General features: G+C 36.8%; 1 protein-coding gene and 2 long non-coding RNA genes across 8 annotated transcripts in view; 1 reads left to right on the plus strand and 2 right to left on the minus strand.

Annotated features, from left to right (window-relative positions):
* The window catches only part of KCNQ (KCNQ potassium channel), a 55025-nt gene that overhangs the window by 19531 nt on the left and 15327 nt on the right, over window positions 1–20167 (plus strand). For 3 of the 6 annotated variants that reach the window (XM_065303642.1, XM_065303643.1, XM_065303644.1), the window contains exons 1-3: window positions 13195–13976; window positions 14634–14790; window positions 15623–16045. In XM_065303642.1, the coding sequence (XP_065159714.1) occupies window positions 13847–13976; window positions 14634–14790; window positions 15623–16045 (710 nt within the window). In that variant the 5' untranslated portion in view covers window positions 13195–13846. Of the gene's footprint in view, window positions 1–194; window positions 391–13194; window positions 13977–14633; window positions 14791–15622; window positions 16046–20167 lie in introns of those variants that run through there. The other 3 variants (XM_065303645.1, XM_065303647.1, XM_065303646.1) reach the window with 1 other exon arrangement.
* LOC135792882 (uncharacterized) lies at window positions 7510–8326 on the minus strand. The gene is made up of 2 exons (XR_010548481.1): window positions 7942–8326; window positions 7510–7876 (listed from the first exon to the last, which is right to left on the minus strand). It is a non-coding gene; the product is annotated as an uncharacterized lncRNA (long non-coding RNA).
* On the minus strand, window positions 13662–14602 carry LOC135792884 (uncharacterized). Its single transcript, XR_010548483.1, has 2 exons — window positions 14244–14602; window positions 13662–14005 (listed from the first exon to the last, which is right to left on the minus strand). It is a non-coding gene; the product is annotated as an uncharacterized lncRNA (long non-coding RNA).

Here is a 20167-nt window from a genome sequence, read left to right on the forward strand (position 1 = left end):
TTAAATGCGTGTGAGGTAACATTGAATGCATTTTCAATTTTTCATCGCCATCGCCATCGGAAATGCATTGTGTTCATTTCGCTAGCGGAAATTGACGAATTAAACTTTCATAGTACATAATCAATAGACGTATTGTATTATACTTGTAAGTACACGTGTAGGTTGTTTAAACATGTGTTTATTTATTGTTGTAGTACCCGAGACGACATTTTGTCAGGGGCTGAACGCCGCCAACCTGTTGCTGGAGAGCCCCCCGAAATGGGGCGAAGCGGCGCGGTACGCATCGCGCCAGCATCGCAAGATCGCCGGCAGGGCGACATTTCAAGGCCAAGTTTACAACTTCCTCGAACGCCCCGACAGCTGGAAATGTTTCGTCTATCATTTTGTCGTGTAAGTACCAGAATTTTGATTATTTATATTTAAAATCGGGAAATATTCGCGAAAACTTAAAAATATTAAGTATTTAAATAATATAATAACGAATTGAGTATTAAACAATCATAAAATCCTTTCATGGTTGTTTTAAGTGTGAATATAAATAATTTTTATGAAAATTCATAAAAATTGCATAGAAGTGTATGAGGTGTATGTTGGGTTGCCTATATTAAACCCACTTCTTCACTGAAATTCAAATATCAAACAACAAATTTTCAAGGTTTTCAAAGAAAATAAACACAAATAAACAACAAAACAATCAAAATATTAATTATATTATTTAAATAAACAATTTTTTACAAGTTTTTCAAAAAATTAAATCAAATTAAATGTGATTTAATAACATTAAATTAAACTCACAATAAAACCCGATTATCACCCGCATGATGTGATAATCTCTTGTCCAGACGAGATGATGTAACAATAAACAAAAAACGCGTTCATCTCGCTGTAAGCCAGTAAGTGAAACGTGTGTACAGGCGCGTCGCAAAACCGCGCGCCCCGCGATCGATAATAATAGTTTATTATTCATTACGGCCTTTGGAATAAATACATACAGAAACTGCGCGTGGCGACAGTCCACCAAGCGCGCTGTGTGCAGGTAGATAATGCGCTCGCTATCACATGGGGGCCGCACAATGGCTGCCTGATGATGTGTGTGCGTTAATGTCGACCATGTCCTCCGTGTAGACGCTGACGAATATTTGTACAGGACGAGAATGTCACGCATTCGCTTCGTTAGCGAGGTGGAGCATTACTTCAACCATTACGCCCTGATTATTAGCATTAAAAGACACGTTAGCATAATGGGGTTTCATGCAAGTTCAGTTTTTCTTTTATTATTATTAATAGAATATTATATAATGAGTATGTAATGGAGATAAATCGTCAACTGTTTTGTTTTGGGTGATTTATGAAGGTTATGTAACAGATAACCTTAAAAATCAACGCCATCTATGTGTTTTTACTTAAGAAAAAAACTCAAAAAACACTTTAGCTAAGAGATTTTAATACAAGTTTAATTTTTTTTATTATAAAATGATTTATGGAGGTTATGTAAGGTAAATTTACAACATAACCTTAAAACCCGCGCCATCTATGTGTATTTACTTCAAAAACTTGTAAAATTAACTTTTTGGTCTTTTCGTGTCTTTGCTTCATTGTTTGTCATCCTGTCTTGGTGCGTTGCGCCGTGTTAGTTTGCAAAATTAATAATTCCCAGCGGCCATTACCTGCCAACGAACTTTACGAACGTCTGCGCCATTCCCAGTCTCAGTTCGCGTGTGTCTAAAGTCAACCAATTACCTCCACAGAGATAACCGTAAAAGTAAAGCAAAAAGCAGGATAACTTGATAGATGTAGATGCCACGCGAGGTAAAAACGTAAAACTTATGGAAGATGGAAGACTTGTGCAAAGAAATAACAAAACCGGCGAGCGTCTTGCGTCTTTTCTGGACTTTTGTGCGGCATTCATTGGTAATGCACATTAGCAGGGCCGCGCTTGGCATTACCGCGTATTATCTGCGTTATCCTGGATTGCAGGATGTAGATATGCGTCGAGTACTGCGCAGACCTCTCTGAAGAGCAGTCGTAAGTTGAAAACGTCGAACCGAAGGCGCAAAGTTGATCTAATGTAAAGTGAGGCAAAGCATCCGGGAGCGCTAACTTTTCACGTCGATTTGCGAAGGCTTTTGATGCAGCATCACTTTGTTGGCGGTGCTCTGCCGGGTTCGTTTGCTCATTCGAATTTTAAATTATTCGCAACTTGAAAAGAACTTAGATTAGGTATGGAACTAGGATAAACATACATTTTTAATGATGCTATTTCTGTACATAGACATATACATGGTTAATTAATTAATTAGTTAATTAATTAAATAAGACACGCAGCAATTTTATAGGTAATTTAATTATTTACTATTTTTGGATTATGGGTGTTTTTGGATGGAATTGTGATAAATTATTTAACATAACAACTGAGTTTCAGGCTTATTGAATTAGAAAATAGTTTTTTTTTCAAGTAAAAAGGAGTCTAACTAATTACTTAATTGTTGCTTTAGCTTATTATGTGCCCTGATCATGACAAAGATTCTCTATTATATTATTAAAGAAAGGAGAAATGCTAGTAACTTTTATTCCTTAGTTTAAAGCTGAATTTTTAGCCAAAAACAAAAAAAATAATTATTTAATAATTTTTCTTGCGTTTCTTCAAATATTTCATACAAGTGTTAATAAAACTAACAAAAGTCAATTCATTTTTACATATTTACATAGATAATGTTTGGACTAAATTAAATTTTAATTACTTATTGATTCTTGGCGATTGGACATTTAATTTAATGATGATTAATAAACTAAATAATTGTGGTCCATTATCTGTTCAATTTATATTATGATCGCTGATTAAATCACCTTTACTAATTAATAAATTTAATAAGCTTTTAATGGATTACTAATGCATACAAATTAGGATATGCAAAACTATTTGTTGAAGTTATAATTAAATATTTGCATAAAAAGTATTCGCGCTCTACTACTCGCAAATAATGTCACATTTGAATATAAATTAAGTTTTTGCTTTTTTACCCGGAAAAGAGGATTTAAAAACTGAAATAATAGTTTTTTATATTGTTGACAAATGTAATTAATCATAATTCATTTTATTCAAAACTACGCTGGAGAAATCTGTTTTTCCGAAGAAAAAAGTTAATATATTTATAATTTCTGTTTTGTGTACATGGGGATATAGTAAAATTACATTTCGGTATTCCACTCAATTGGTTCTCGATTAAGGTGTCGAATTCTAAACTGCGCATTAAATTTGATTCGATTTTAAGCCCGCGCTGTTTTTTCGCGCTATCGTTTCGCGTTCAGCGCGCACGTTTTCCACCGATTTGCGTTACGGCGTGCTCGTTCGAGAATGAAACGGAATCGAATTGAATTATAAATGTTTCAATTATGGAACGGATATTACCGAAACACAAGGACCAAAGAGGCCAAGCGGGATTATCCGCCACTTTTTCATCTCCAGTGGACTCCAGTCCCGAAATTCCTCGCAGAGAGACAAAATATAATCTACTTGGAATTTCAAAAATTTCAAGACAAAAACCAGGTCACAGACATTCAGTCAGACGAAATGTCTGCGTATACATTTAATTAAAATAATAATTCAAATAATTTTTGAAACAATTTATTTATTTGTTTGTATTTTTAACGTTCGAACTAAATAAAATTGCAAAGTGGTTGTTAGAGATATAATCACTCGAAGTGCGCATTTTTAAATTTCACGTTTCGTCGATAAGAGTCCCATTGTAATAGTAACAGTACTAAACTGAGAACGTTTATGACATAATAGTCGTAAAAATTTTACGTTTCTAAGCGCGCTGGCTCGCGACGACGACGGCGGCAGTAGTGACGTCATTCGCAGGTGGTGCGCCACCGCCACTCCGTCTCCCGTTCACCAGCCGCCGCCGGCAGCGTCCCAAAATCGATAACAATTAACGGACGTCGCGCAATAAAAAGAAAACTCGAGCACCAAATGCACACAGCACGTACATTGCGCACCTGCTCTAGTTCGGATCATTCCATCGTTCAAGCAGGGAAATTGTTGCTTTAAAAACAATCTAAAAAACCACTTAAAAGTAGGCAATTTAAAGTTTTCATTTTGCAATTCGGATAAAAATTGGTTAGTATTTTACGCGTCAATGAGCAACAACCAAAAACGTTGTTTTTATTAAGAATTTAACAAAATATAGCCTCAAATAAATTAAATTAAAAGAGTCAAACGAGAACACAAATATACAGTGTTTTCGTCTGTTCTACCACGTTGAACTACACATATTTTTTACAATTGCGAATATCTCGTAAACTAAAAAAGATAGAAAGGAATGAGTAGCAGAGTCTTAATCTACGGGCAATTCTCTATCAAATAAGCTAGTTAAATTGCAAATTTAAGAGAAAAAATTTCATTCGTCAGAAATAAAATATGAAAGGTATTAATGGTGATAATTTTTATCGACGATTTTTGATAATTAATATCTCTTCAACAAAAAGCGATAGCAACCAACAAATTGCTGATTATGAAAGATTGGAGAATTCTCTATCGGTTATAAATATAAAATAATTATATCTCCAATAGTAAAAGATCGAAAAAAGCGACTAAAAGTGGTAAAAAGTGACATTTCTCAATTTTTGTCCATTTTATTCAATCGCGAATATCTCGTAAACTAGAAGAGATATTTTGGATCTGATCGCAGCGTTTTAATCTACGGACTATTCTCTATCAGATAGGATAGTTAAAACGGAAATGTAAGACATGAAATTTTCATTCTTAAGAAAAAATTTGCCAAGGGGGGGTGCTTGATAATTTTTATCGATGATTTTTGATTATTAATATCTCTTCAACTAAAAGCGATAGCAACCAACAAATTGCTGATTATGAAAGATTGGAAAATTCTCTATCGGATAAACATATAAATTAATTCTATTTCCAATAGTAAAAGGTTGAAAATCGCGACTAAAAGTGCTAAAAAGTGACATTTCTCAATTTCTGCCCATTTTATTCAAACGCGAATATCTCGTAAACTAAAAGAGATATTTAGGATCTGATCGCAGCGTTTTAATCTACGGACTATTCTCTATAAGATAGAATAGTTTAAACGGAAATCTGAGAGATGAAATTTTAATTCTTAAGAAAAAATTGCCAAGGGGGGAGGTGCTTGATAATTTTTATCGACGATTTTCGATAATTAATATCTCTTCAACTAAAAGTGAAGAAATTTCTATCAGATAAAAATATACAATAATTATATTTCCAACAGTAAAAGGTCAAAAAACGCCACTAAAAGTACTAAAACGTGACATTTTTCAATTTTTGCCCATTTTATTCAATCACGAATATCTCCTAAACTAAAGGAGATAGAAAGGAACGAATCGCTGAGTCTTAATCTACGGACAATTGTCTATCAAATAAGCTAGTTTTTGAGTGAAAGCATCACAAACCTACAAACAAACACGTATTTTATTTATAATACTACTTACGATTTACAACAGATATTTTACCCTTAGAAAATATTTTAGCATGAATAATTGCACAATAATCAAAGAAATCGTATTTGCAATTTTAAACGCAACAGGAAAATTCAATTTCCCTTGAAAAAGTTTGTCGATACGCTGCTGATTAACGCGATTACACGCGATTATGCCCGCATTAAAACCACTCTCAGTCGAGCGGCGCGCGCGTCGCTATAAATAGATGTCGTACGCGAATGAATCGGATTCATAACAACGCGCAACTTTGAAAACTTCATTCATGCGCCGCCTTCATTCTCGCGCGCAATCGTCGATTAACACGTTCATTATTAAACTTGGAAAATCGGGACGTTTTCGTGACGCACGCTTAATTGATATCGATTGGGATGTTCAAAGTGTGCTCAAAGTGTTCCAAAGTGTTGCATTCGTAGTTGCTTTCGCAACTTTCAACTACAACTTTAATTATTGGTTATGTTTATAGAGAAAATAAACACTAGTCAAGGAATGGAATTTTAGTTGGCGTCGGACATGGATGTAATTAGCACTTGTCAGAGAGTATTATTTGTTCAAGACGTTTATTCACATGCTAATAAAAGTTTGTGATTCTGTACTAAATTTAGTGCGGAAATTTTGCGTATAGATCAGGTTATTATTAGCAAATAAACGTCATGTGTGTGTTAAACTCAAGCTTGAAATCAAGATTAAGAAATTTACGAGTAAATAATTACCAACTATTTCACAATAACTATTTCAAAATAAATTAAAATTGAAGTATTTAAAACTTAATTGCTCCAAATTAACAAGAGGGTAATTAATTCGGCTACTTTTTATTAAAATTTACGAAAACGAAGTCAAGAACAAAATTTAGTTTATGATAATCGAAGTTGGCGAGACTTTCATGAAATTGTTTCACAAATTTTCACAAAATCATACAAATCAAAAGTGCGCTGTATGCTTTTATTTTTATTTTATATTGTTATTCGGTTACAATTTCGGTTTGCTTTCGCATTTGTAAATAAATACTTGTTTGTTCGCAATGTTTCTACATGTGGTTGCCCGAGCAAAGCGCAGCAAAAAATTCCGCATACGTAAACATCCGAACTAAATTTAAAATTTGCATTTCCTGCACAATTTACAACAAAAATAAAACTAAAAAAACGATTTTCAGAGTTTATCGTTCTCTGCTTTGACTTTTAACGATCGTATTCTTAAACTTTTTTGATTATGATTGATTACTATTCCTTTGATTACTCTGCGCGATATGTTTGTTTTCGAGATTTGAATTTTTCTGTTTTTGCCCGGTTTAAGTTTACGTATTGATTTCTTGTCTGTCATTGATATCTCTCTTTATGACTCCTTTCATTGTGCGATATTTCAGTTGATTAAAACGTCGAAATTGTTCATCGTGCGCGCCGGGAGAGAAAAAAGCAGAAGCCCGCGCGCGTCGAGCCGTTGCATGCCGTTATAATTTCGCAGACGAAAACGAAGAATGCGACGATAAAACCGGAATGCAAACAGTCGTTAAATCATAAAATGCGAAATTAAACTTTGGCTCGACGCGTCGCGTCGCGACGCACTTTACGGTAGTTTGATGTCATCAGGGTCGTCAAAGTCACCGGAGTCGACAAAGCAAATGCAATCAAAGTCGTCGATACAAACAGCGCATTTAATTACACAGAGTGGGCAAATAACGCATTTCGATAATTAAAACATTTGATATTCATAATTAAAATAGGATTTTATTGTCTCTGAACGCAATTATGTTCCATTTATTAAATGGGATCGAGCTGGCTGACATTTATTATAGACATTTGCCATTTATTCAAATGAATTCTAATTTCCGTCATTAATATAATAATTAAACACATTTTAATTCATTCAAAAATAAAGCAGTAAAGTAAGTAAAAGGAAATAAAATAAAATTTACAACCCTTTTGATCTATTTTAAAGGCGCCATTGTTGCCAATTCTAACCTCAAAACAACTAAGAACTTATCATGGCCAACTTAGAGAACAAAATTATTAAACATTAAAGAATCAAAAATTTGCTTTTTCTTCCTTTATTATATAACCCTTCAACAAATACAATCGTATAACAAATTAATCCTAATTTTGCAAAGAAGCAATCTTAACATATGCCAATAAACAAGTTATATATCGATTATTACGATGATAATTATAATTAACAAGGTCTCTTTTAACACAAATGATGTACTACTAAGTGTGAACATTTCTATCAGTTTTTCTTTAGTCAGTTGAATTAAGTTATCGGCCAAATACTTAATTGTTGACGCGTCTTAAGCTAGATGGCGACCATTTGGCGAGAGGATGGCCGCCATAACGAAATTAACATTACTCCAATATCTTTTTTTTTGTTGCTAAGGCACAACACCAAAGCTATATTAAAAAAACTGAAACAATAAAACAAATTATTTATTAATTTATAAATAAAATATGAAAATTTTATAATACTTACCAATCCAGTCATCTTTATAAACGCACTATTAAACATTATGCAAATGAAAAAAGAAATATAAATTGTAGAAAACGTGTAAATACTCGGCCATCTTAAGAAGTCCGCTTTTCCCGGGGTAGGATACGATTGACTTGATATTATGGCAATCCACCAACATTGGAGGGCCGCGCGTTACCCGCCATGTTGCTGGAGCAGGTTTATTGTTGTTGTCAGGTCGAGGAGTTTCGAAAAACTGACGAGCTTAAGATTTTATCCTTCAAAGTTATTTCGCATAAACAAATATAAAGAAAAACAAAACAATTACATGGATATATTGATAAACTTATAAATACGCATTTGTACAATATCCAAAGATGTTTTGATTTTGTTATATTATCTTTTGTTTTAAATTTTGTAATGTTTAGATACTTATAATTACGTATTCGTGTTGCTTGGACTTTTTGTTGGTGGAAAAGCAGAGCCTCCTTTGTCTCGTCCGCCAGCCGAGGCGTATATTGCTGCCTTTATTCCGCCAGCTTGTTTGATTCCAAAAAGGTTTTTCCTCTCGTTTGAGTTCGTTTTCTCGCTTCTCTGCTGCTTGCTTTGTGAGGCGAGTGCGCGGCATGCTGGAGCGTAGGGCCCGATTGGCCTCTGGAAGTTCTTTTTTTGTTCTCCTCCTGCGTTGCGTTCTTTTGTGATGCACATTTTTGCCCGGCCGTGTGGCCAAAGTTTAACGAAGCAAGGGTACAAGTTAAAGTGCAGCCGAGCACAAATTTACAAAAAGTAAAAATTTAACAAAATATAAAGTAGGTAAATCTATGATAATAAACTAAATAATATAATATTTTGATCTAAATTTACAAAAGATTTACAAAATTTTATTTTTGACAAATTAATTACTTTAGCTAATTAATTATTTTTTTACGTATTCTGTGTAGAATCCATCGAAAATATTCTTAATTTTAATTTTAAAAAAACGAAAAATTCAAATATTGAACTTTGCGCCATTTAGTTTTAAATTGTATAACTAAAACGGTGATTTAATCACTAAACTAAATTTTACCCCTTATTTTACACCCATAAAGTTATAATATCGGTACAAAACTTTACATGATTATCCACCAGGCTAATTTAAAACTTGTATGAAAATTTAATCAAAATCGATCGGACCGTTTTCGATTTAATAAGGAACATTTATATATTTATATATTTAACTAAAATATTTGATATTTTAGAACTGACCCGACACTCAAATGTAATATTTATTTAATTTGTTTTTATAAATTTAATCTACCTACTATAAAACTTTACATTTTCAACAAAATACCCCTTAAACTTTGCTAATTTTAAACAGAAAGTTAAAATACTTCATCTTATCCCACCGCAGACACCTAACATATACCAAACTTTACGTTTATAATCTAATAAAAATTCTAATTGATTAATTACCCAGTCCGTTGCACTGTGCACATGGGACAGCGTCGGAACTAATCCCGGAATTTGTCTGAATAAAACATTACCCGGCCATGATTCCTCCAGGTTGCCTTGCCGCTTATCCGAGCAATATACAAACTGTCCGAAAGAAATTACTCAAAAAGCAAAACGTCTGCAGCGTTTTCTTACCCATTGCAATGCGGGCATGAGCATTAGAGATAATGGTAACATTGTAAGCCAGAATTGGATGTTGTGAAATAAATTTCTTCCGTGGCGTCCGCGCGTGCATGGTGAGTAATTGTGACTCGCGCGCAATTTTTCCACGTTGTTTTTGGTGCCTCGAGGCCAATTATCCGGCAAAGCTGCTCCACTTTTAACGCGCGAGCGTGGTACTTGTGTTTTCTTTGCTTGGCGATTAGCACGCTAATGTTGCAATTGTTACCAATGCGCGAAATGTTGAAAAACGCAAGTGATGCATGCAGCGCCATTTATATAGGAGAGCAATATAAATACGGCATGCAACCGACGTCATTTAATTGGAACGCGACCATTCGACCAAAACAATGGATGGTACAAAGTGCTAAAAGTTTATTTTTGGTCTGGTTTATGTTTTATTTACGATACATTTACGATTCAAATGTTTTCGTGTTTTACTAGTAATGATTAGACGATTCTGCACCACAAGTCAAAAGTAGCGCTATCTATTATCCATTACAATTACAATTTCCACAAAAAATAGTTTTACAAATGTAGTTACTCTAAATGATTTGTTTATTACAAAGTCGAAATCATGGGCATTTGCGTGAATACGTGAATAATTCCTGTGAGTTCACTTCACCCTGCTTCCGATTCCGATCCTGATCCTGACGCGGGTTGCGAGTCAGCAAAGCAAAGGAAACCGCGCGCTGAGCCCGCAACGAACGTGTCGCCTTTCATTCACGAGCTCATCTTTCATGCGGGATTAGTTTAATGTGTAACCGCATCCTCCGCATCATCCTGGGTTCCATGTGTGAACTTCGAGAACCTCAAGCAGGCACCAGGACATTGAACAACACGCGCCGCGCCTACTTTGAGGATTTTACAAATCAATTCACTTGATACAATATTAAATTTTTATATAAGAGTACTCTATTTGAATTATTTATGTATACGGTGTTTTTTTTTTATGTTGTGGGTGGAACATTGACATTTGATGCGAAAAACAAAAGGTCATTAGTAATATAGTTGGTCGGTAGTAAAGGAAAATCGGTATCTTTTAGTAACATAATTATTTCAGCAATAGATTTGTTGTTATCACTGTCAAATTGCAAAAAATGCAAAAAATGTAAATGGGAGCTTGTTTTTGTTTGTTTGTGACGCTTTCACGCAAAAACCACTAAAGCAATTTTGATAAATTTTGGTACACATATAATTTTGACCAATGAAAATGATATAGACCACTTTTTATTGTAAAAATATTACTTAAAAGGTGTAAAATAAGGGTTGGAAGTTAATATAGAGATTCACTCATCATTATAGTTATATAATTCATACCTAGATGGCGCTAAGGTGATTCACAAGCAGTTTTCATGTTTTTAAACAAAACTTTGGAGTTTTATTAACAAATTTGGCATATAATAAGTCAAAAAAAAAACAAGAAATTAATTTTGACGCTGCTTTTTTATTTCTTTTCTAATTAAATTTTAAACAATCGCAATAAATTGGTTTTCAAAATAAATTGATTTACATTGTGATATTTCTTCATCGCGTACAAAATTTATTGGCGTTTTTATATTTAAGATTATGTTTTGTTTGGGAATAGGTAGGGTTCAATTAATTAATCCTATGCACACACGTAGGTCTCGCCATGGCAATTAGCAATTGGTAATAATTAATAAAGGTCACAGCAAAGGTATAGGCGGCGGCGGCGGTAGCGGCAGCGGGCGAAAGTAATCGAGCCGAAAATCCACATTTTCCACTTGATTAAGCGCGCACGTGAAACACGCCCGTGCCTGGATCACGTTCTATCGTGCTCATGAGCAAAATAAAGCTAATTGTATAACGTCGCTGGATATCCTCCTTCTTTGCTATTCATCTCACTGCGGCTGGCAGTGGTACGCACCGTACATTGTTCATCAGTTTCGCCTCATTCAACCCGCTCATGCCTGGTTAGTTACGCGATGGTTGTTTGTTGTTTGTTAATTTAATGGCTGGCGCTGCCTGCGAATCGAAAACTCGCAACGCAAAATCGAAATGAGTTAATGATGAGTTCGGATATCAAACGTTGCGCCCATGTGAGGAGCAGTTCCGGACGCCTGCGGGTTGCCTACCCGGTGAGGAATGAGGGATAAATTAATAATTCACAATTGGGCAAATTATTTATGCGCAAGGCGCGGTCCCGTCACTAGTGAATATTCGATTTAATATGCGCATGAACAAACGCGTGTGTAAATGCGTGCCATGTTGGAAACATTAGGCGAAATTACAAAACACGACGAAAGTCTGTCAAACTGCTACATTACACTGCTGTTTTATTCATCCAACTTGAATAATTAGAAATTAAATCTTGTATTACATTCAGTTGTGATAAACCTAACCAAACATAACCTATTATGCAAGTAATATGTGTGTGTGCGGTTGCCTATGTTAACGTTTTTAATATTTTGCAATTTTCTTATTGTGTGGTCGTGGAAAATCGTTACGTCCTTGCATGGCGCGCATCATACTGTTATAGCGGCGGGCATTGTTGCGGACTGTCATTTCCTTCGTCCTCGCGCATCGCGGCCCGCCGGCGTTTATTTCGCGACGTCTATCTGCGCGCGCGACGAAAACAAATGGAAACGAAAATGAAAATAATGAAAATGTAAATGGAAATGTTCGCAGCGCGTACTGCGAGTGTGACATTGTGGGCTGCACTAAATTTAGCAAGGGTGGAAATTCTTTCGGGGCGCCAAGGACTTTATTTCTTTAATTTTTTTTCTGTTTTTATACGAAAATGCGCTAAATCATATCATGGAATTTTTATTGGATTTAATCAAAGAATGAAATATTTACACAATAACGAGGTTTTTGTTGCTTTTTTCGAGGAAGGAACGTTGTATAGTATAAATATTTATTTTAGGAGGATTACAATAGTTGTATAAAGTACATTAATATGGATTACGGCGCATTTTATGGTTGATTTTTTGACGGCAAAGAAAATAAAGTGAAAAAGGGGTTAATATTTATTTTTAGGTGCTTTTTCCTGCTTTAAGGTTATATTTTTAAAGAATTGTGTTCAAAATACACCAGAATAACACAAATATATTTTAAATTAGAATATTTTCATCGTTTTTGGCTTTAAAACAAGGAAATTTGTGAAAAGAATTACTTTTTATGTTCTAACTTTTATATTTCGAGGTTATGGCATAAAATATTTGGTTTCACGTGTCTAAAACTTTATTATTTCCCACAAAATATACCTATAACAAATCAAATAACTCCTACAGAAACTCATTATGGCAAGTTTTAGACATAAAAAACAAGTACAATTGCTCAAAACTTAGGTTAGTTCACATGTCAACCACTCATAACCTCATTTTTACCAACTGACAGCTATAAACCAGGTTAAAATGCAAATAAAACAATAAATTTATAGAATAACGTGTTTCTAGTCTTGAATATTAGAACACAAAAATAATAATATTTAGTATCATTGCAAGTGTGGCACGAAGCACACTCATAGTCCGCCGACGGAATCGATGGCGAGGCAGGCGCGCAGGTGGCTGGCGGCGGCAGGCGCGCACAAGAGTGGCGGCGCGCGACGGCAGGGTGGTCCGTGGCGTGTGCGCGCCGCGCGGGCCAACAGTTGGTTCCCAGTTCGCGGACGGCCTGCTTCGCGAATCGTCGTCATCGAGGAGAGCGAGCGGTCCGCGGTGTCCGCGAGCGCGCCGAGTGTGAGTGAGCGCCGTCCGCGCTGCATAATTAATCGACCGCAATTAACGTACAATATATTACGCGCGCGCCCAGCCATCCACCACCCCCTCCACCCGCTGTGCACGCTTAAATAATTCAACTACGTCATTCTGCGATATTACGTCAATATCGATCGGGGATATCGATCGGTAGTGTGGGATTTACAACGCACAACGCACAAAGAAGAAGGATCCAGGACTTTAAATCAACTAATCAAACATATTCAGTGGATTATTATTGTGTTTGTGTGTTTGTGTGTGTGTGTGAGTGTGGTTTGTTATCATTCGTCCGGGACTTAAGCTTCTTAAAGTGAAGAGTAGACAAGGATTGACAAACGACAATTAAACCCCTGGAATTAATTCGGCAAAGGCAAACGAGGGCGTAACACATTTTAATTATGTAGAAGCAAGGCCCGAATTCATTATCCTGACTGACAAGTCACAGGAACATCAAAACAATGTTTGTGAGAGAATATAAAGGGAAATATTGAAGGTGAATTATTTGATACTTGTGCGCTTGCAATGATATTGCGCACTATTCGCGAATCCCGCTCGCTCAGATGGTCTCGTCGTTGGTGATGCTCTTCGGCGATATGAATCGCTCGGAGCAGGAGAACCTCTACAGGACGTCGCGCAAGCTGAGCCTGGTGCCGATCCCTAATCCAACAGGTGGAGAGCGGCGGCATTCCGGTAAGCCCACCAGCGACAAGCGGAAATAACTAAAAAAAATTGATGAAGAAATTAGCGAGAAAAATTCTGAATGAAAAAATATCTGCGCATCGCTTTGTTTGCTTGTTCATGTTTCTTCTGTTTGCAAAAATTTAAATTTTTGTTTTATTTTGATAAATTTATAGATTTTTTGTGTTAAATTTGCTTTTTTTGGGAAAATAATTTTAATTTGCTTAAGGCTGTCGGCGTTTTGAAAGTGCGCGCTCGATTCGACTGCGATTTTCTCACCGTCTGTGTGTTTTTTCTAGGTGTGTGATAGAGTTGTGCTCGTTGTGTCGTGCTCGCGCATTGTCGGATTGTGCTTGTGTCGAAATCGATGTTGACTAATCAATTAACACGCCGCGCGCGCGGCTAAACGCTAAAATCGCAGAGGGTCGAGAGCCGAGCGCCGAAATCCCCCAGTATTGTTGTCCGTTGTTGTTGCAAAAGACGAGAGAGCGAGGCCGGAGTTGAGAGAAATGCGAGCGCACAAAACAAAGCAATCGTTCGCGAACAAGCTCACGCTCACCACCTCCACAACCACCGCCACTACCGCGATCACCACCACCACCACCACCACGCCGAGCCGCCACGTGCTGTGACACTCAAAGCGTTTTTCTTGGTTGTTTATTATGCTAGCGCAACCCGCCTCGACGAAGGCCTACGACGACAGGACTGCGCCGGCGGGCACGGGGGAGGACTTGGTGCTGAGCGTGCTCAAGTCGCCCGTCAATCATATCGAGGACGCTGCCGACGTCTACCATCAGGATGTCTGCGTGGACACGAGAGAGGATAGGTAATAACCGAGCCGCCTGGTATGAAATTGACAGAAAACTGGTTAAAACCTACTGCGCATGCGCAACAGAAAATATATTTAAGATTATTATCGCAACCACTTTACTTTCAACGCCTTTTTATCTCAATTTTATTTTCGAGAGTAGTTTTATATTCTTGATTCTTGTTTATTCCATGCATTATTTGTGATTATCGCGTCCCGCAGCGGCACAACTTTTCGTTTCACTGCAAAGTGGCAAAAAGTAAAAGTAAAGTCTTGAAAATCTCCGAGGAAGTGGCGGATGCGCTCCGGCGAGTGATTTATGGATATAACGTGCTCTCGAGGTACTGATAACGGTCGTATCGCCCGTCGGAAAGCAATTAATTTATATTTACGTTACAATTTCCACCGCAAAATAAAAAATTTATCGATATCTTATTTTTGCTCAGTAAGCGTTTGATAGTTATGTAAATCGTTAAACATGAATTGAAGTCGGTGCAGTAATAATGAAACGTTTGCTGAATATTAATTAATCACGTTTTCGACCACACTTCGCTGGTAATAATTTCGCTGTGATTTACGCGCTCATGAATAAGGAACGATCCAAACCACGATAATCTTCTTCGGCGAAGAGATTGCATGTTGAAATGCACAATTCGATCGGTTTCCGATTACTTTATAATTGAATTCTAATGTCAAGTAGAGTCATTTGCATTACATTAATATGCAATGCGCATGCGCGGTAGCATTTACGAGTAATCTGTCAAATGGTGAAGCATCAATGAATTAAAATCAACTTTCTCTTCGATTTTCTTCATAATAAATGGATTTAATTTATTGGAAAATCAAAAAGGAGTGAAGATGATCTCACCGATTGTGACCATCCGGAACGTTTGCCGTTCCTGTCGCGATTACGCGGCCATCGTTGTCCGCGCATCTTTGAGGCACACCACAAACGTGTCCCGACGCCTCTACGTCGCAAACAACGTTTTTCCCGGAATGCTAAACACCAGGATGTGGTGGCACCCGCCGATGTGGATGACGACGATGACGATGATGAAATCGTCGGTCCTGACAGTGGCCCAGGCGACGCTGAAGATGGCGTCCCGCCACGTGGTGTCCCCGACCCATACTACCCCATTTATCTACCCATCGATCAAGCTTTTAAGGCGAAATACGTCTTTCATCACAAAAAAGGGAAGACGGTGCAGGAGCGGACTTATGTGTTTCTAGAACATCCCACCGGGTGGATATGCTTCATCTATCATTTCACTGTGTGAGTATCTACGCATTGATAAGAATATATAAATGACATATTAAAATGATTTATTGTGCGATGAAAAGTTATGTATTCATGCACACGCCTCACATGCGTGCAAACATTGTTTACGACGCTGAAAACGATTGAAAAACGTTGGCGGGCATAAATAACGAGGTGATACACGTTGTCAAAATGACAATGTCGTACGAAAACATGAATGTTGTTGCTTTGATGAATTACGCATGCTTTCCAAGCAGAAAATACAAAAGTTGGTTCAACACGAAAAGTAATTTTGGTCGCAGGTAATGAAGCCAATATCAAATTACTTCATTTGTAGGTATGTATATCCAGGGTCGCGGTATGAAATACTCCATCAAACGTGCTTGACGCCCTCGAAAACGGTAAAAAATCCCAAAAACTTAATGAATAATTGATATCTTTCGATACACGCGGCCGCAAAGTGATGGATGAAGGGCACCACAATCACTTATGCCCACAATTTCGTTTTTGGTTTACATGTTAGTTCTTTAGTGAGGTTTTGTAAGTCAAACTTGATGCAAACATGCGAATAACAATGTTTTTTGGCTTTTTGCTGCGCTGGATAACTCGATAAAATAAATGAGGAAATATACACACGGCATTTCGAATTCGTGCCCGTGCGGTTTCCATATTCATGCGCCCACTACGCGTGTGATTAATCATCTCTAATTGTTGGTCTTGTTCGTGAAGAAATTTCGTGACGGTACACTAGCGTGATAAAAAAGAACAACGCCACAAATGTGACGTGGTTCATTGTAACACTGTTCGAAAATGTTGTGTCACGCGTTTTTCCATTTTCCACCTGCTAACCGAGTTACGGTTCCAGTAATTCGTCATTTATCATCATCGAGTACATGAAACACGCATATTTAGATTTGCGTGTTATATACCAAATGTTTACGTAAACAACAAAAGAATAAATAGAATAGAATTGTTTTGAGGTTATTTTTAAGTAGAATAATGACAGAATTCAATGACATTAATTTTTAGGATATTTTTTTTTACTTTTTCGAATTTTAGCCAAAATAATTGAGTAGTGAGTATTTAAGGTTATGTTTTGTGGAATTAGGGTATATATGCTTGCCTACCACTGTGTATTGTGTTAGTCTTATGCTATTAACACGTTGAAATAGTAAAAAAAATCATTTTTAAGTCATAGTTGTGTGAAGTTTTAAATTTTTCAATTTTTTTCTGTTAAATTTGCCGTTTATAACCGACTGTGTCTAATATTGAACCACGTTTTGTGCGTTAATGTATTTAATGCGTTTTGAGTTGTCGGGGTACGTTAATGGCAAGCATTTCCACGCTTTTCCCCGCGGGCGGCGCGCTAGCGCGAAAATCCATACGGCGTCCTGTTGTTAACACGGCTCATTAATGGCGCTCGTTTTGTCACCGGCCCGATCACACATTAACGCCAAATCACTGTCGGACTAGAAAAAAAAGCACGGAAGGGTTTGTTTGCGTTCGTTTTAACCGATAGCAGAGCCAAGGGTGGTGATTATTGACGAAAAATGCGACAAGGGTGTACGAAGGTCAACTATTTTTACACCTTTTTCATCATGAATCAAACATTAAAACCAAATCAATAATAGAATAAAAGTAAAAAATAAATTTTTATATATAATTTTATATTAGGACTAGTTGTGTAAGTACTAAGGTACATGTTGACTGTTTGTTGATCGCATAAGCTGGAGGAAAACCAACAGCAGCAACAACTTCTCGCTTGGCTTTGCTCTCGACAAGTTGGAAGTCGGGCGCTAATGGAAGTCCGCCTGTAATGCGCTGTCGCCAGGGCTCCTCGTGTGCCCCGGCGTGTTCATAATCGAAACATTAAAGTACCCAGCGCGCAGAAAACACGACGACAAACACGCGAAAGAGCGCAAACGACCCAGATTGCTGTCGGTGGTACCTACTACTCTCGCTTTTCCGGTCGCCGCCGAAGGCATTAATGTTATACTTACGCATTATATGTGCATCATGCATCCTGCACTAAAACATACACGTGGAAATTAATTAATTAATTATAATTTATTATAAAATTTGAAGAAATTTATGAATTGTTGAATTTTTCAAATATCTTCAAGTATGATTATCCTCTCTTGGTCGTAAATAACACAGCACTTCTGTAATGTTAATGGTTTCCCCGTGGCGACCACATTACATCCCCGATCCGCACCTGTGCGCCGCGCCGGCGCTGGCAATTAAACCGCGGGTGCTGAAAAGAAAAATTGCGCCGCTGAAAAGTGTCGCGTCGTGCATTCGACTCTTGGGCACGCGCATTCATTGCGGCGGCTCGTTAACAGCGCGCAGTATTTAACGAATACTCTCGTGACCTCCTCGGCGCGGTGGCAACACTTTTTGAGTTTTGTGTTGTACGATTCAAACGAAATGAATGCTTCAATACGCCGGCGACGTGATAGGTCGACCGCGAGCCAACGCGCGCAATATAACGTTGGTATTTTTAGACAGGATGCCATTATCTGGTAGTTTGTTCCGTTGCTTTGTGCGGAATTCTGTAGAACCACGCTTTTTTGTGTGCATTTCCACGTGATATCGTTATAGGTTATGGATTTCCGTATTTGATAACTGTTTTGTATTCTATCCTTCAATAAAAACAACAAAAACAATAAAAAAAAAATTAAAAACTGCTCAATACTTACCGAGAATTACTGACATTTAACATTGACCAAAATAATCAAAGAAATCAAAAGAAAAACCTAAAACAACCCATGAAATTAGTCGATTACTTTTTTTATACTGCAAGGTCAAGTGTCAAGTTAATACCAAACATGGAAATAATTAACGAGCAGTGAACCAGTCAAAGAAAACGAAAGTAAGCAACTTTATATCAACTTTGCGGGACATTCTCGACTAATAACACAATAAACTTTAATCTACCATTAATCGCAACTTGTAACCGCCGTAATAATTCACTCTTATCGCAAAAGAAAATAATTTTCTCATTTCTCGAACACGTTTTGAAACAATCATTTACAACATCATTTAGTTTGTAGCTATAATTTATAATAATCGTCGCGATATTTCAACATTCACATGTTTCACTTGTCGCTTATTACAGGCACTTGTTTATTTAAATGAAATTACTGTTGGTGGCTGAAAAGGGCAAAAAGTCTGAATGGAAAAAGTGGCGAAACACTAAAATATGTTAAATGCGAGCGCGCCACTTGAAACCAATCTAAATTCGCATCTAGTAAATGCAAATCTGCGCGAGACGGTGTGTGATATGCAAATGTCGCCGTGATTAACATAATAATTAAGTTAGTTCAAGTGCGGGTCTTAATTTTATGACTTTTACGACCTCTGGCGATAGTTTTAATTGCCGAAAGAAAATGAGTCAAAGGGGCGAAGCATTCTGTGTTATATTTTGTATTTTCGGACGTAAAAAGCAAAGAATTTTGCGTATTTGCATGTTTGGCGACTATTTATACACAATCAAGTCATTAAATCATAAAATTAATATGTGTACGAACAAAAATAAATTAAAACACGTCATAAATATTCAGTGTAGCCATAAAACTTGGTTAGATTTTTCAAATTGATAAAAATATTTCTATTCGCAGCGTATTTTGATGAAAATCTAGAATACGCGGCGTAATTTTTGTTCTAGATGATTACACATCGATAAATACCTTGTAATTATTACTTTTTTCGGTATTTGTGGTCACGTGAAACTACATTCAACTTAATTATAATCATTAGTCACTTCTTTGTTACATTGTGAACAACATTTTCGCCCCATTTTTGTTTTTTGTGTTTTACTTTGCAGGAAAATGAAAAGGGATTACAGAAATCCGATTGTTTCATTTCTTGGAGCAGTTAATTTGATTTCTGCATGCATTGCGGTCTGGGTGCATGTTTATCGTGAGCAATAACAATAATTTTCGGGCCTCATCGCAAAGCGGAGCGAAACAATTTACGCGAATAAAAAAAAACGTATACCGCCGGCCGACACGCACACGCCAACTCACGAGCGGGTTTCTGGTAGAGACAAAACCATAGGGGGTGGGCAGGTGGATAGGCAGCACACAAAAGTTGTAATTGCGTGCGGCGGCGTCGTTTAAAACAATCGCGATTATT

This window comes from Atheta coriaria, unplaced genomic scaffold (assembly GCF_025399875.1).
Source record: "Atheta coriaria isolate IRGN ID8LTWV9N9 unplaced genomic scaffold, Caltech_Dcor_3.1 hic_scaffold_5_pilon, whole genome shotgun sequence".
In the NCBI taxonomy this organism is placed as follows: domain Eukaryota; kingdom Metazoa; phylum Arthropoda; class Insecta; order Coleoptera; family Staphylinidae; genus Dalotia; species Dalotia coriaria.